This window comes from Plectropomus leopardus, chromosome 4 (genome assembly GCF_008729295.1).
Source record: "Plectropomus leopardus isolate mb chromosome 4, YSFRI_Pleo_2.0, whole genome shotgun sequence".
Lineage (NCBI taxonomy): Eukaryota > Metazoa > Chordata > Actinopteri > Perciformes > Serranidae > Plectropomus > Plectropomus leopardus.
The window spans coordinates 25,049,440-25,064,153 of record NC_056466.1 but is presented as its reverse complement, the minus strand read 5'-3'; the positions used below and the strand labels follow the sequence as shown (position 1 = coordinate 25,064,153).

At 41.5% G+C, this 14,714-nt stretch overlaps 1 protein-coding gene across 2 annotated transcripts in view; it reads left to right on the top strand.

Annotated features, from left to right (window-relative positions):
- LOC121942392 (zeta-sarcoglycan) overlaps positions 1–13,081 on the top strand; it is a 404,536-nt gene extending 391,455 nt beyond the window's left edge. For both annotated transcript variants that reach the window (XM_042485586.1, XM_042485585.1), the window contains exon 8: positions 12,500–13,081. In XM_042485586.1, the coding sequence (XP_042341520.1) occupies positions 12,500–12,706 (207 nt within the window). In that variant the 3' untranslated portion in view covers positions 12,707–13,081. The remainder of the gene's footprint in view (positions 1–12,499) is intronic.
- The last annotated feature ends 1,633 nt before the right edge of the window (positions 13,082–14,714 follow it).

Sequence of the window (14,714 nt, the reverse complement as noted above, 5' to 3'; positions counted from 1 at the left end):
GGCTCAGGAAACAACTGGCTCTTTACTGTGGTACAACAGAATGACATCAATGAGCTGTGTGTGTACATTGATGGCAGTGGAGCTCATACCTCCTGATAAGAAACAAAATGGCAACATCAAACAGCGAAAGCGAAAAACCATGTCAGGTTATGTAAGCTAACTTAGCATGCTAGCGTTAGCTTTCTCTTCACGACACTAAACTCATTATAACTTAAATTAAAGAACACAAAACTCAATGACAAAAAAAGGGGGTTTTGTCAATATTCATCGGCTACACATGCATAGGTTATAAAAAAGAAGTTTATCACCTTAGTACAGGCATGCTAAGTCAGCTATAAAGAAAATACAATTTTCATAAAAGTGTGACTAAATATCTTTTGAAAAGATTAGATTATTTCCTGTTTCCTGTTTTTGAAATGAGATGATACATTTATACTACTGTCAATATTAATCTCAGAAAATGGTGCCCATCATTTGACACCACTTCCATCAACAGGAAGTAGTGCAGCACATCAACAGTGATATCTTATATATAGTACAGATTGCTGCTATGGTCTCAAGGGTGTTTTTTGGGGTTTGATTCCACTTGACAATGCACCTGAAGAGCCAGCCTCTCCAGCTATATCTCACCAGTCTCTGTTAATAAATCCATTATTTCTTGAAGTGCAGGTTATACAGGTGCAAGTATTTTCTCGCCTTACAAATAACAAAGAAGACCCATCGCTACACAAGAGAAGAATAGATGGTATGGCAGTCAGAATGTGCCAATAAAAGCAGTGAGTGTAAATACAGTGCAGAATTACAGTATTTTTCAGAACAATGTGAGTTCTCAACAGCTTTTTAAGCAAAGTATCAGCGTTACCTCTAACTCTCTTCAGACACGTAAAGAAACCTTGAATGCCCTGCATGGCACATCTTTGTGTAAATGATTTACTCAGAAGTGATCATTTGCTTCACACTGCTGCTGACTTCAGTGAGGTGAAATTGGGTTAACTACAGAAACTTTTAACAAAGTTAGGTTACCATGGAGTTTTATTGTTTGTTGACACAATGCTGGGGTTTATTAAGAAGCTGTAGCCTGGAGGTGTTATTGGGCTGGTACACTGGGACTGACTTTTTTTTTTTTTCCACTGCTTGTTGTTTTACCTGCGGGTAAGGCAGGATGGCGAGTGAATTAGAATGCTGGCAGGGGGTAACTCCCTATCGTACCCACTGATGCCATGGAAGGCTCGCAAATATATAAATGCAAACGTATTTGAAAAAAACACGAAATAATCACTTAGAAATGCACACACTCAAACAAATTTATGTAATACAGTACACTAGATGTTCACACACATTCATATACATAGCATTAAACCGCATGTGCACACATACCAACTCAAACACATATCCATACACACACAAAGTGCAGGCACAGCACGCTGCCACAGCTGTCCCATCCTCACTCAGTCTCTAGAGCCTCTCTGTTTACTTCCAAAACTTGTTTTCATCATCCAACTCCGCTCTTTGAGAGTCTGCATCTACCATACGCGCGCGCGTGTGTGTGCATGCGTGCATGTGTGTGTGTGTGTGTGTGTGTGTGTGTGTGTGTGTCTGAAAGAGAGATAACAGATTAACAGATACCTGCCAATATCTGGGAGAAGTGGATGTTTTTCAAAAGGTGTGATTAACGTCGGAAAATTCATTAGCCTATACTTCACACTGCCCGAGGCGATCATCATAGTGTGTGTGTGTGTGTGTTTGTTTGTGATTCCTTCAGTCTGATGTAACTCCACCTCAGTCTCTCAATGTGTGTGGGAGTTTTTAATCTGTTTTTCTCTCTCTTATTTGTGTCATCGTCTATCACAGCGCGTGTTTGCGCCCATTTTATTCTGCGGCTGTGTCTGTGTGTTGTTGTGTGTATAAGTGTGTTCCTGCTACTTTCTCTATTCCTTTCTACCTGTGGATGTTTGCGTAAATGCATTCGTCTGTTTCTGCAGTTGTGTGTGTGTGTGTGGTACAGTAGAGCAGACGTATATCGCTTCATGTCCCCGCTACATCTGGGTTACTACACTCTCAGTCTCTCTCCAGCCTCTGTCATTTAGTCCATTGTCAGCTCCCATTCCAGCGTCTGTCCATTCAACACGCCTAATGGTCTGTGTAATACACTCAGATAGCTTCACAACCTCCCACCTATTTGTGTTGTTGGAGTGTGTGTGTGTGTGTGTGTGTGTGTGTGTGTGTGTGTGTGCGCGCGCACGTGCATGTGTTCCATGTGTGAGTGCAGTGGGAGCAAGAGAGAGAAAGAAACGAAGAATGGGAGGAAAGGTGAGTTGAAGCTAGGCGGACATAGAGGTGGAAGTGAGTGTGTTTGTGTGTGCAAAGTTCTTTGTGTTACTGAGTGCGTGTGTGTGTGTGCTGGTGAGATTGTACTGTTATTGTCCTTTCAACCTCTGTCACACCCCTCTCCCTGCACTCCTCTACTCCTCCATCCTCTCAGTTATAGGCCTTAAAGTTGACACTTTCTAGTCCACTTGGTTCCAGGTCAGTATAATATAAAAGGCTGTGGGCCTCAAGTTTGATAGAAGAGTTTGATGTGTGCTTGTGACTATGATTGTCTCTTGTGAGCATTAAATTTGAGTTGATTTAGATTATTTCACTCAGCCTCGGCTTTATCCTTTTCAAAAGTAATACTATTGATGAGCAGGGGTGGGCTGGCCATCAGGTGGTCTGGGGACCCTCTAATTCCACTCCATTCCAAACTTGCCAGTGGTCATAGAGATTTTATTTTTTCAATTTTCTGAATTAAATGGTTACTTCATGGTGTCTTTTGATTTTCTGAATTTTCATCTAAGCAAAGCATTTGCAGCTATTTGAAGTTTTGTGATTAATGTAATGATTGAAAATGACAAAAAGAAAGAAGATGGGAGATGAGGAAAAAGGTGGTGCAGAAAAACACACACACAAAAAAAACCCAATAATACCAGTTTACATCTGGCTTAGCATGTAATGGGAAAGGACACAATTGGCATTCAAACGCCAGTCAAATAACTCAGCAGAAGTTATAAGAATTTACTGGCTCCAGCTGTAAATGGCAGTGATGGAAATACAATTCCTGTGTGAACATGATAATTTTAGTCCCTTTACCTGTGAGATGCAATGACACACCACCATAAAATACCGGCTGTCTCCATGTAAGTAGCACTCAAACATGGATCAAAAACTTGACACTGCAGTAAAAAAAACAAAAAAAACAGGAGAGCAAACTTGTCTGCTATAGAGCCGTGTACATGGCTCTAGTCCACTGGCAATGGGAAAGGACTTATGTTCTATTGTCTGACTACACACATTTTAGTATAGATGTTAGCAGTAGTTGGCAGTATATTGTGACTTAGTGCTCCAGTTCACAAAGGCCTGCCTCCCCAAGTCTTATTTTGATTCAGTGCAGTGGTGATATACTTTTACAAACTGAGGAGGCATAAGTCAACAAGACCTCCTAAAGTGTCTTCAAGGTCTTCAGCATCATTAGATCCTCTTTATACCAAGAAAACTGTATTACTGTTAAAATCACTGCCAAAAAATGTTCTGTTTGTGCTGTTTGTGCTAGCATAAAAGACCTCTCCATCTCAAAGCCCCGGGCTGAATTTCAGTCCCAGTACATCCTTTATTTTTTATGTCAGTTTAGTATCATCAAACACATACTGGCTCATGATTTGTTTATACAGTGCTATTGACACATGTATGTAGAAAAAAGAAAGGTAGAGAGCTGCAATAAAGTCAAAGCTCAAGCTAAACCACAAATAAAGTTTTGTGCCCTATTTGTACTTTTTCACCCACATTTCCGAGCCCTTTTTATCCTTCACACCTCTCTTCTTCTCTTGTCCACTCAGAATGGACTCCTTCTTTGTCCCAGTCTTCCCCTAAACACATTCATACACTTCAGCCTCCTCCTAAACTACTCATCTGCTCACTCCCAACACTCTTCCTCCTGAACTCCCCCGAAGACCCTTTAACCCTCATATCTCCTCTGCTGTCTTTCTCTTCACCTCCCTACCCCCTTTCATTAGACAAAAAAATTGTCCTTTCATTGCCGCCTTTCCTCCTCTCTCACAGCACATTTGCCTCCCACCCTGTTTTGCCTGTTCCTCAGCTGTGCCAAAGGAAATCATCCATGAAAAATGTTTTGACCCTCTATAATTGCTGCTTCCCGCATGTTTCCCTTCTCCTTGACGCCAGGGCCACGTGCTTGCTAAACTGATGTCGGAAAGAGATGGGCTCAGACACACATACACTCATGCTGCATGCACATACCCAGCCACCCACACAGACATGCAAATGCATGAGGGACACATACACATAGAGACAGACACAGACATTTCTATATGTTTGCAGGGAGTGGAAAATAGATTATGAACATCCCCACAGCCTTGCAGTTAAGTGTCACTGTGAGGTTTAGATTCACCTCCGTGATCATGCTAGTTTGTGTCTTTTTTCTATTGTACGGTGTTCCTAATATTTTGAACACTGCCAGTATCTTTGTAAATGTACATGCTGCTGCATGTGCACATTTGGACTAGCAGACTCAATGGATAAAAAATGAGCATTGCCTTACATACACATTAAATGAAAATCATCAATAAAAGGATGTTTTTTAGGTTTCACTTTAAATAAAATATTACATTTCTCTTTCAAAAATCATCTGATAAAATGTGGTAACATGGTAGGATGACAATAAACAACGCTCCTTTTCTTAGGTCCTCTAAGGGTTGACAGATATCTTGCAACGGCAAAGTTTCTTCTTTTAATTCAATAATTAGCAGCAATCTGATGTTAACGGTTTGCCTTCCTCAAAATGTGCTTACCAGGTTTCTGGTGCAAATATCAGGGAGTATATTGACCCTTAAACTTTGGCTATGGTGCATGAAGATTTGGCAGCCTTCCATGAACTTTTCTACTTTTTTGTTTGAACTTGTTTTTTCGCATTTGGAAGAAGGAAGCACACGGTATGGATTAAGTGCTGAGGACCTTGAGATGATCTATACTCAAGGAATCTTCTAACCACCTAGCAAGACAAGCAACAAGCCGAACCAAGTGTCCCAGGCAGGCAAGAGAAGGGCAGAGAGGCAGGATAAGAACTAGTCTGACCCTGTTTCTGGCTGTTATTCGGTTGCAGGAAAGTGGAATTAATGAAAAGGACTACTGGCTGGCCCAGTATTGAGAGATACTGTTTGCCCCCATCTTTGCAGAGACCTGGTTCCTTTGTTGGTGTTGCACCTTGCGGGCGGGCCGTGTTCCGAGCCAACAGAGCACAGGAGTCCAGAGGGACAAGGGGAGGCAGACTCTGTGTTTGCATTGTTGATGGACATTGTCTCGCTGATGTGGGATGCTGCTGTGCATATTATCCAGCCATAGAATTCTGCAGCTGGCCGATGGTCGCCAGATGAAAGTCACTGGTCCACATTCGGAAGATTCAGTGTCATATATTTCACTGCAGTAAGTGGCTGTAATTGTGTCCAGTCTACTCCATTTATTGCATTACACCAGGGTCATGAAACTGAGATCAAACTTTCAAACTAGGGAGTGATATCAGATATGAATCAAGATTCCGTTTCCGCACCGCCTGTATCCTGCCTCAAATGTTTTCAGAAACATATTTTAGTGTACTGTTTAGCTGTAATTTGAGAAAAGTTGTGACCAGACCTCATCTTGCTTTTTGTCCTGCTTGAAAATGAACCAAGCACTGCCCCAACTTGCATGTGTCATGCAGCATAATGTCACACTGGTTATCGCTCTGAATCTTTACAGCTGTGTCCAGAGGCATTTTGGTTGACGCCTGCTAAGCACACCTTGGGAATCGTAAAAGAGTCAGGCTCCAGGATTTCAATACTGTTTTTATATTGTTGTTTTTCATTTTTTCTTGTGTACCATAAATGCAGTCCAGCTGCATTTCGTTGTGCAACACCGTTTTGTACAATTTCAACAAATCAACCTTGAAAAAAAAATGTTTTTGTAAATAAATTTCTGTTATTTTTTTAAATGATTACTTGTTAAGGTTTTATCAATGGTTGAGGCACGTAGTCGTGGTCAATACAATAACTGGTAATAGACTTTTGCTTAACACACTTATGCTGAAGAAGGCAGAGTCCAGAACATCTGTGTGTGTAGTGCTGCTAATGATTTAAAAGTAAGAAAAACGTCAGAAGAGAGCTTTTTTGGTGGACTTTTGCTCTTGGCTTGGTAGCACCATAAAGGAAACATAACAAAAAGGCTACAATAGAGCCAGCTCCTTCACTCCTTTACTCATACACTGGGAGACACAGGGGAACATACCGCAGGTGAATCAGTCTAATTATACATACATAAAATGCAGGCATGTCACTGAATATAAGTAGCACAATGCACTTGACTACAAGCACTCCTTTGTACCTTTTCACAAACAGTATTATATTCACAGACACATGTCCCAGACTCACACATGCATTCACATGTACATATCCTCACAGACTGCTAACAACGGGCCAACCTAATACTTACAGACACTTTCATTTGGGATGAATGTCAGCGCTAATCCGACCTTAAGCTACAACAAATGACTTCCACTCCCCTTCCTCTACTTCCCCTCCCTCTTTCCATCCATCCATCTATCTGTCCATCTACCGCACATCTCTCTTTCCATCTGCCTTCGTCTCACCCCTCACCTCTCAGCTCCTTTCTATTGATCTCTTCCTCACTCCATACCGCCTTGTAAGTCTCTCATCTCAAATAATCGCCTCTCTTTTCAATCTCATAAGCATCCTCTCCCTCCCTCCTTGTTTATTTCTCCATCCATTCCTACTCTCCACATCCTCATCATCTGTCTTTACTCTTTCCTCAACTCTCCCTCCCTCCTTCCTCTGTTACTCCTTCCCTCAGTTTGTTTTTGTGATGTTTCCAATGTTATGGAAGGGAAAGCAGTAATTTCATTGGCACTTCCTCACATAAACATGTGCCCATCTCTCCTCATTCCCCCATCCCCGTCTCCATGCCCAAGTTCATTTTGGGTTTTCATTGCTGTGGCAAGTAGGCTGTTGGAATTAGATTTGGGTTATGTTGCCAACCGTGACTGAGTCCTTTCCTCTGTAAGTCTGTAACTGAACCCTGGCAGCTTTTATTGGGGAGTCAAAGGGAAGATGACAGGTGTGCACCAGGGACCTGTTAACGGCATACCTTGACATTTAGAGTTGTAGTGTGGTATTTTCCTTTGTCCAGCACATGGGGAGGAAAGTGCACATATTCGTTTTTCACTGGCTCCTAAAGAGACTTGTTGTCATTGTTACTATGTCTTATTAAAACCAATGAGGCATGGCAGGCTAATGAGATATCTGTACATAGCAGCTTCAAAGAGGCTCACTATTCTGCCTCTTGGAATTTAAATTTATTTATTTATTATTAAAGAACTCTTTAAAAAAAACAACTAAAACTTAACTTTTTTTCAAATTTTGGAAATTATGATGATAATACACAGGGAGTGTTTTTTTTTTGTTTTGTATTGTTTTGGGTTTTTTTATATTTAAAGTAACATGAGCTCCATGGTGTTTACACTTATAAGCTGACAGGTCCACAATCATTTTTTATATTTTTGTAATGACGAAAGGATTTTTTTTTTGCCTGGCAGGAATTTTTAATTTGTAGGGTTAAAGGTATGGCCAAAAATATATGACTAATTTTCTTAAAGAAAATTTACAGTATTTTGTCAATATGGGTCTTACTCTTATTGGTAATTGTGGCCAAACAGACTTCTGATCATGTTTCCTTTGCACCTAACAACCTTTTCCCTAATAAGATTTGAAAATGCAGACCCCGGAAAATCACTGCAATAGATGTGTGGCACCTAAAGCTTCCCAAATAAACCTGGGTCTGGGTCCACAGCTGTCTGTAATGGAGAGTGAGGGAAAGAGATCAGCATTTACTCTGCAGCTATATCTTTAAACCCAAAGATATCCCCCAGAAGTAGACTTTAAAAAAACTGCTTAATTTGACAGAATCTCACTCAACTGAGGGCTCTCAGACTGATAATTTGAATCTTTGACTTTCAGGAGGCAGCCCCGGTTGAAAATGTTTAAAAATTTACCAAATTCTTAAAAACATGAGGTGATCATTTTTACCACTAGAGCTGTTGTGCCAAGAAATTTGAAGTAATGTGTCTTTAAGACGCTTTGAGTAGGATTTATTTCCCTTTGGGAGGTTGAGTGATTCCAATTTTGCATGCTCTGTTTGGTGACATTAATCCTGTCTGGGAAGCATATGTAGACACCAACATTCAAAACACAGGATTAGCACCTGATATCACACCCCATGTCAACCTCCTCAATTGCACTGTACAAATCATCATACTTTTAATTGACAGGGTGAGATAAGTGTGGATCAGACATTCAGATCGTTCAAAAACACTCCGGGTGCCAGAGTGCACTCTGGCACAAACTGGGCCGTACGTAAATTCGGAGCGCTGTTGGAATGTACTGTTCCGTTATCCAGAGAACCAAACTCTGGCACTCTGTCTGGGGAGAAGGAGCAGCAAAGCGCCGAATGCAGTTAATGTGTAATGAACCTAATGGTTCGTTGATTGATGAAGAAATAGAACGCTCTGTGGCATCGAACAACAGCTCTCTCATTTTTTGTGTAGTTCATCAGATTGAATTTACAAACGCAGCCAGAGTCAGAGGGATGAACAGATAAGGGCTGTACCCCGCCGACTCTGCTTTGCCACATGGCTGTTGTGGAGACGAGAGACAGTTGACCAAGGTGGGATTGAAGGAGGTGTCAATCTAAATGTGACTGGCCACGCCCACACAGTCTTGAGAAATGCTATTATCCTCGAAGCTGTTTGTTTTCATGAGCTGTTTTGAACTCGGTTTTCTAACTGTTAGGAACATTTATTTTTACTCAGATTTTGTAGATATTTAATGAGACACTAAACTTTAATATACACATTTCCAGAGGCTTTTAAACTCCAAGGAACCTTTAGGTGGAAGAATGGAAATTAATGATACAGGAGATCTTGTGGAGTTTGAGTACATCAGTGAGTGAAGACCTTCAGGCGATTTTGGATGACACCATCTTTACCTCAGTCTGCTATATGCCTGTCTATCTCCAGGCTAATGGCTAATAGATGTACTGCTTTTAGCCGTGCAGATATTCAAAGGCAACATGAGTATACCTCGTCTTTGCTCCATCATGCAGGTGTTTGTGTGTGTGTGTATTTGTGTGCGTGCTGTATGTGCGGATGTTGTTTGTACAGATTGAGATGTGCCCTGTCAGCCAATGTGAAATCATTAGTTATACTAATTGGTTCCTAGCTGTTGGGATATCCGAATCCCTCTCCTCTCCTTTTTTCTTTCTTTCGTTCATCTTATCTCCCTCTCTTTGTGTCCCCCATCTTCTTCCAGCCACTTCTGATGTGACATTTTTACTTTGTCATCCTTTCATCTGCCTCTCATCCCCCTCTTTTGCTGTTTCCCCTCTGTCTTTTTGCACTCATAGCTATTTTCTGCACACTTTTTCCACTTCTCCTCTCCTCATTTCTAAAATGAAGAATATGAATAATGGGGATGCAGATGTCTGTTGAGATTATCGCCCTAGCCTTGGTTTGTGTGTGTGTGTGCGTGTGTGTGTGTGTGTGTGTGTGTGTGTGTTTGTGTGTGTGTGTGTGTGTGAGAGAGAGAGAGAGAGAGAGAGAGAGAGAGAGAAGAAAGCAAGAGAGCAGTGGTTCCTTGAACATCGAAGATTGCAGAGTAAATAAATAAGCAGGCGTAGCAGTCAATAGAAACCAAGATTGTGTAATGATTCACATCTGAAACTTGTCTTGTATCAATCTGAAGATAAGAGGAGTGGACTGAAGGAATGCAGAAAGAAGTAAGGGTCAGGAGGGATGGAAGCCGATGGGGGATAAGGAGGAGGATGGGAGCAAGGAAGAGAGAGGATTGTGAGTGAGAGGAAAAGAGAAGTTCTTGTCTTTGCAGAAAAAGAAAATCACTTCTGTCTCTCGGGGTCTCCATCCGTGTCTTTCTTCTTCTCTTTCTTTTATTTAGTTGTCCATCGTTTTATCAGACAGTCTCTTATTCTCATTGACAGTTGTCTTTCTTTCCTCTCTGGAACAGATGTGCTACAGCTGGTGGTGCTTCTCTCATATTTGTTCTCCTCTGAATATGTCTCATCTTCTCATGACTGGATTAACCCAAAGGAGGGATAATGAGCTGTGGGCCCCCACTGAACCCCCGCTCTTCCTGCTCTCTTTGCATTGTGTATCCAAACAGTCATGTGGTTACTACTCTATATTCTGCCATTGTAGCCAAGAGAAATCTTGGATATATAAAATCAAAAAAAAAGAAAAGCCATAGCCTTACCCAGAGGCTTTATGTTTGCTTGTTGTTGTACAGTATGTATGGCTGTCCCTTCTTGTATGGACGGCTGTCCATCCTTCCGTCTGTCTGTCCATCTGGCCCATTCTTGTGAATGCAATATCTCCCAAGAACACCTTCAAATTTAGTACAAATGTTCACTTGGACTCAGGAATGTATTGGTTATATTTTGGTGGTCTAAGGTCAAATGCGAAGGTCACTATGACCTTGTCAGTCTCATTCCTCTGAATGCAGTATCTCAAGTACACCACTGGAGCCTTCACTCCAGCCCAGCTGATGAGAAGCTGTGACTCCGCTGTGCCCAGATAGAGGGAGAGGGTCCCTGATGTTTTGGACTTTTGGAGCCCCAGACCTCAAGTTGTTTTGAGGCAGTTCCAGGCACTGGAGTTTGGGTGTTGATGGTCCATAGCAAAGTTGTGTGTACCATAGCTGTTTATCATAGCCATAGGATCTCAGAATTGTGATGTGTGGAGGCTGCAGCTCAGCTTCTTTCTCTAAATCTTCAGATTCACGAGTCCAATGTCTGTTAAAAAAAATACATCATAAAACAACCTATGTCTAAAACATAGTACATATAAAGAGGCTAAAACTTTTAAAAACTAGATTAAAAAGTCAACTTGTGTAAGTGTTCCTGGCAGCAGCAGAAGGTGACGCGTGCGCAGTGTACTTTTCTGTATGTATTCTGGTATGAGAAAGCATTGCAAGTACAGTGCACACAGAAGACTACACATGCCAGCTTCATTATATGTTGCCTAAATATAATCACTTCAATGCCCTTCAGTGGGAGTTTACATTTAATGGCACCTTTTCCCAAACAAATTTGCATTTGGTCAGATTAACGCGAGCCATCGGACATACAGTAAACTAGTTATCAAGATCAGGGAGCATAGGTCAGTTTTCCACTTTGCCCACTCCACTTGGTAGCCTTGCATCCTCCAATCTATCCTCATTGCTGCAAAGTAAGAGTGAGCGCAGCTTTTTGTATCTTCTTCAGCGAGTGACCTTTTCTCATTGTTTGTTTATTGCTGGTGTTTTCTTGCAATAATTTAAGATAAGCTTGACAGGGCACATGATCTGCTAAATCCATTGGCCTCCACCAAGAAGCAAACCCCCTGACCTACACTTCAGCACAAACTGATTGAAACTCCTCCAAGTCAAGGTCTACTTGCATTGGAAATCATTTAAAAACCCTCTTTGTAGTTTTTGTTTTTTTCCAATATTTTTGCACCAAGCCTTTGAAAGCTGAGCTCAGACATTTAAGTCCAAACACTGCAGAAATGACCAAGGCGATGACAATGCAGATAAACTAACCATGTCTTCTGTCAAGTGTATTTATCTTTAAACTTGTTTTATTTTAATACTAATAAGCTACTTGATTTTATCTGGAGGACGATGTCTTCTTTGTGTCTTTTTCTTAGAAGCGGCCACTTGTTTTTAGGAAATATCCAAAGAAACTGGCACAGCTTTTTCAAATCTGTCTAGTGATCTTGTTTGTTTGGCAGTGTTTTTTTCATTTGTTTGGAAAAATACATAATAGTAAATGTGATATCGCAGCAAATTAGCTTGTGTAAAAGTTTTCTTTGTTTGAAGTGTGGATTTTTTCTTGACTCATGCTTTCCCTTGTGTCTGTCTTTCCCCGTCTCTTTTGTCTTCCCCTCACTCCTCTCCCACTGATTCCCTTGTCTTTCTCTTCACGTATCTTGCCCTCTGCCTAGTTCACTCCCACTCTACCTCTTCATCAAAAGAGACCCGTTCTAAATAGAAATTCCCACTCTGTCTCCAAAGATCTTTCTTGATGACAACCCCGGTCGACCACAGACAGTATAGTCATCCCCGACGGCAAATTGCTCTCTCTTGCTCTGTATCCACAACCCCAGTTTCTTTTTTTTCCTAAAAACATAACTTTTTACCCTTCTATATTTCTATGTGGTATTTTAAGCAAGACAGTCCATGTGAGCTCAGTCCCCTGCAGCAGTATCATCACATTTTGTGCATCTCTTTCCATGTTTTATATATAATTTTTCTATCCTTTCCTTTTGTAGTCTTTGTTCTTTCTTTTCTTCTCCATCCATTGTCCCCAAATCAGAATTCTCTAAATTATTTCTCTTTTGTCTCCACAGATCTTTTTAGACGCCAACTCCATCAGGCTGGGCAACATTCCCCTCGGCAGTGCTGTGGATCCCCTGGAGGGGGCACCACCAGGTACCACCTACACTAAACAGACTGTGTACGAGCTTTGTGCCTGCGCTAACGGCAAGCTCTACCTGTCCCCGGCTGAGAAAGGTTCTACCTGCCAAACCACCAGTAACTTTTGTCTCTGGAGCTGAAAGTGGGAGGTTGACAGACACCCAGGACATACGAACTATTAGTTTGAAGCTAATGCTAGCCAACTGACTGAAACACCGCGGATAACGGCTTGGTGGGAAGCTAATGCCTGCTTATGGGCCGAATCAATATGGACTGTAGCATGGCGAGAATTTCATGTCTGTCAAACAATGGAATTATATGGATTACAGCTTGGCAGGAAGCTAGTGCTCGCTGACAGACCAAATTCACAAGGACTGTGGCTTGGTGTGAAGCTAATATGCCAGCAAAAGGACTGAGCCAACATGGACCAGAGCTTGGTGAAAAGGTATTGCCAGCTTGCCGACCAAATAACTATGGATTGGTCAGTTGCTAATGCTAGTCAAGAGGATGGATGATGCGGCCGGAGCTGAAGCCAGGGTAAGCTGGTGGATATGATGCTACGACAACTCATGGACATGGATGGACGTTCTTAATCCAAGGCTCTCGTTGGCTGTCTTTGCCATTGTTCAATTGTTGCTACAATGGTTTATGAAAGTCATAAGGATTACATTTGGAGGTTTCCTGTGAAAAGCAAACTCTCTTACAAGAAAAGTGAGTTGTGTGTTCACTGTATGACCAAAATGTGCTGGAAAACTGATACAGATATGGTGATGGACTTCAAACTCGCCAGCAGGGACTTCGAGAACGACTCAAGTTGGCTAAGAGACATCAGTGTGGTCAAGCCCTGCGGGTCGCTAACAAATAAATCAGACAACGGTTTAGTCTAGTGGGAAGCTAAGGCTAGCTAACGGACCAATCTATACCAGAAAGGCCTTCCCCCTCCACCCCCTCTAGTCTTTCAACCCAAATGTTGATGTGTGACCCATCTGCATTAATCTGCACCTGATAGTGAATATGCTCTTAAACCCCTCTTTTCATTGGATAACTAATGCAAATAATTGTGCTTTAGCCTTGCATTCACCATCTTCTCCCCCCATCTATTTTAAAATATTTCACTTGTTACCGCTATGTACCCTATTGTTTTCCCTACCTTGTAATTCTTTATCTTTCCATATTTTGTTGCTGCTCTCCTTTATCTTTCCTCCATGCTCTAGTTATTTTGTTCTGTTTATGCGCCTACATGCACTGGACTGGTAAAGAAAACGTAATTTTTCCTATCCTCTCTAATCCACTGGTCTGGTTAAAAAACAGAAACATTGCTCTATCTGCTTTCCTCAGCTGGATTGGTTAAATACCCATTTTTAGTATCCATCAGTACCAGATGCAGGGTTTCTCCCTCTCATCGTATGTTTCCACATCTTCTGGTTTCCGTCTCTCCGGAGTCATCTGGGCTTACAATGTTTTCTCATCAGAGACAGAAAGCTAATAGAAAAAGAGGAAAGTGAGTTAAGTCTTACGTTAAATTAAGGCTTAGGTAGATGCTATAGCAGACCAGCCAAACCTCCAGTCTGGCAGAGGCAGCAATCGGGCGACGGCCAGACCAATTTTGTCCTTGTTATGGAGCATTATACATCATCCTGCGTTCCTTGTCTGTCAGAATTTTTTTGCTCTTTTTGCATGACCTTTCTGCTCTCCTTGCCGAGCTCTCTTCTTTCTCAGTCATGTCACTTTTCTGTGTCATTGAAAAAGGTTCTACTCTTTGGTCTCACTCTCCTTTGTGTTCCCTCTAACGCTTCTCTCTGCTGCAGTAGTTTTACCTCTCATTACTCCTCTATTTTCACTCTCTTTTCTATTCAGCAGTTGAATTTCTAAATATTGTCTTTGCTTGCCTTTTGTCTCCTACCCATCACTCACCAAATGACGTCTTGATGTTTTCTCCACATATTATTTGTTATTTCTGAGCTCTTTAATCTCGCTTGGCCATCCCAAACTCAAATATCAGGAAAACTGTCCCTTCAATCTCACACTATACCCCCTTTCCAAAAGTTCTGCAACCTAAGCAAGAAATGTCAAAAAGGTCCAAAATATGATTTAAGAGGTTATTTTTGATGTATTCAATCAGTCTCAGAAGGGGTGATCAGTGTGAAT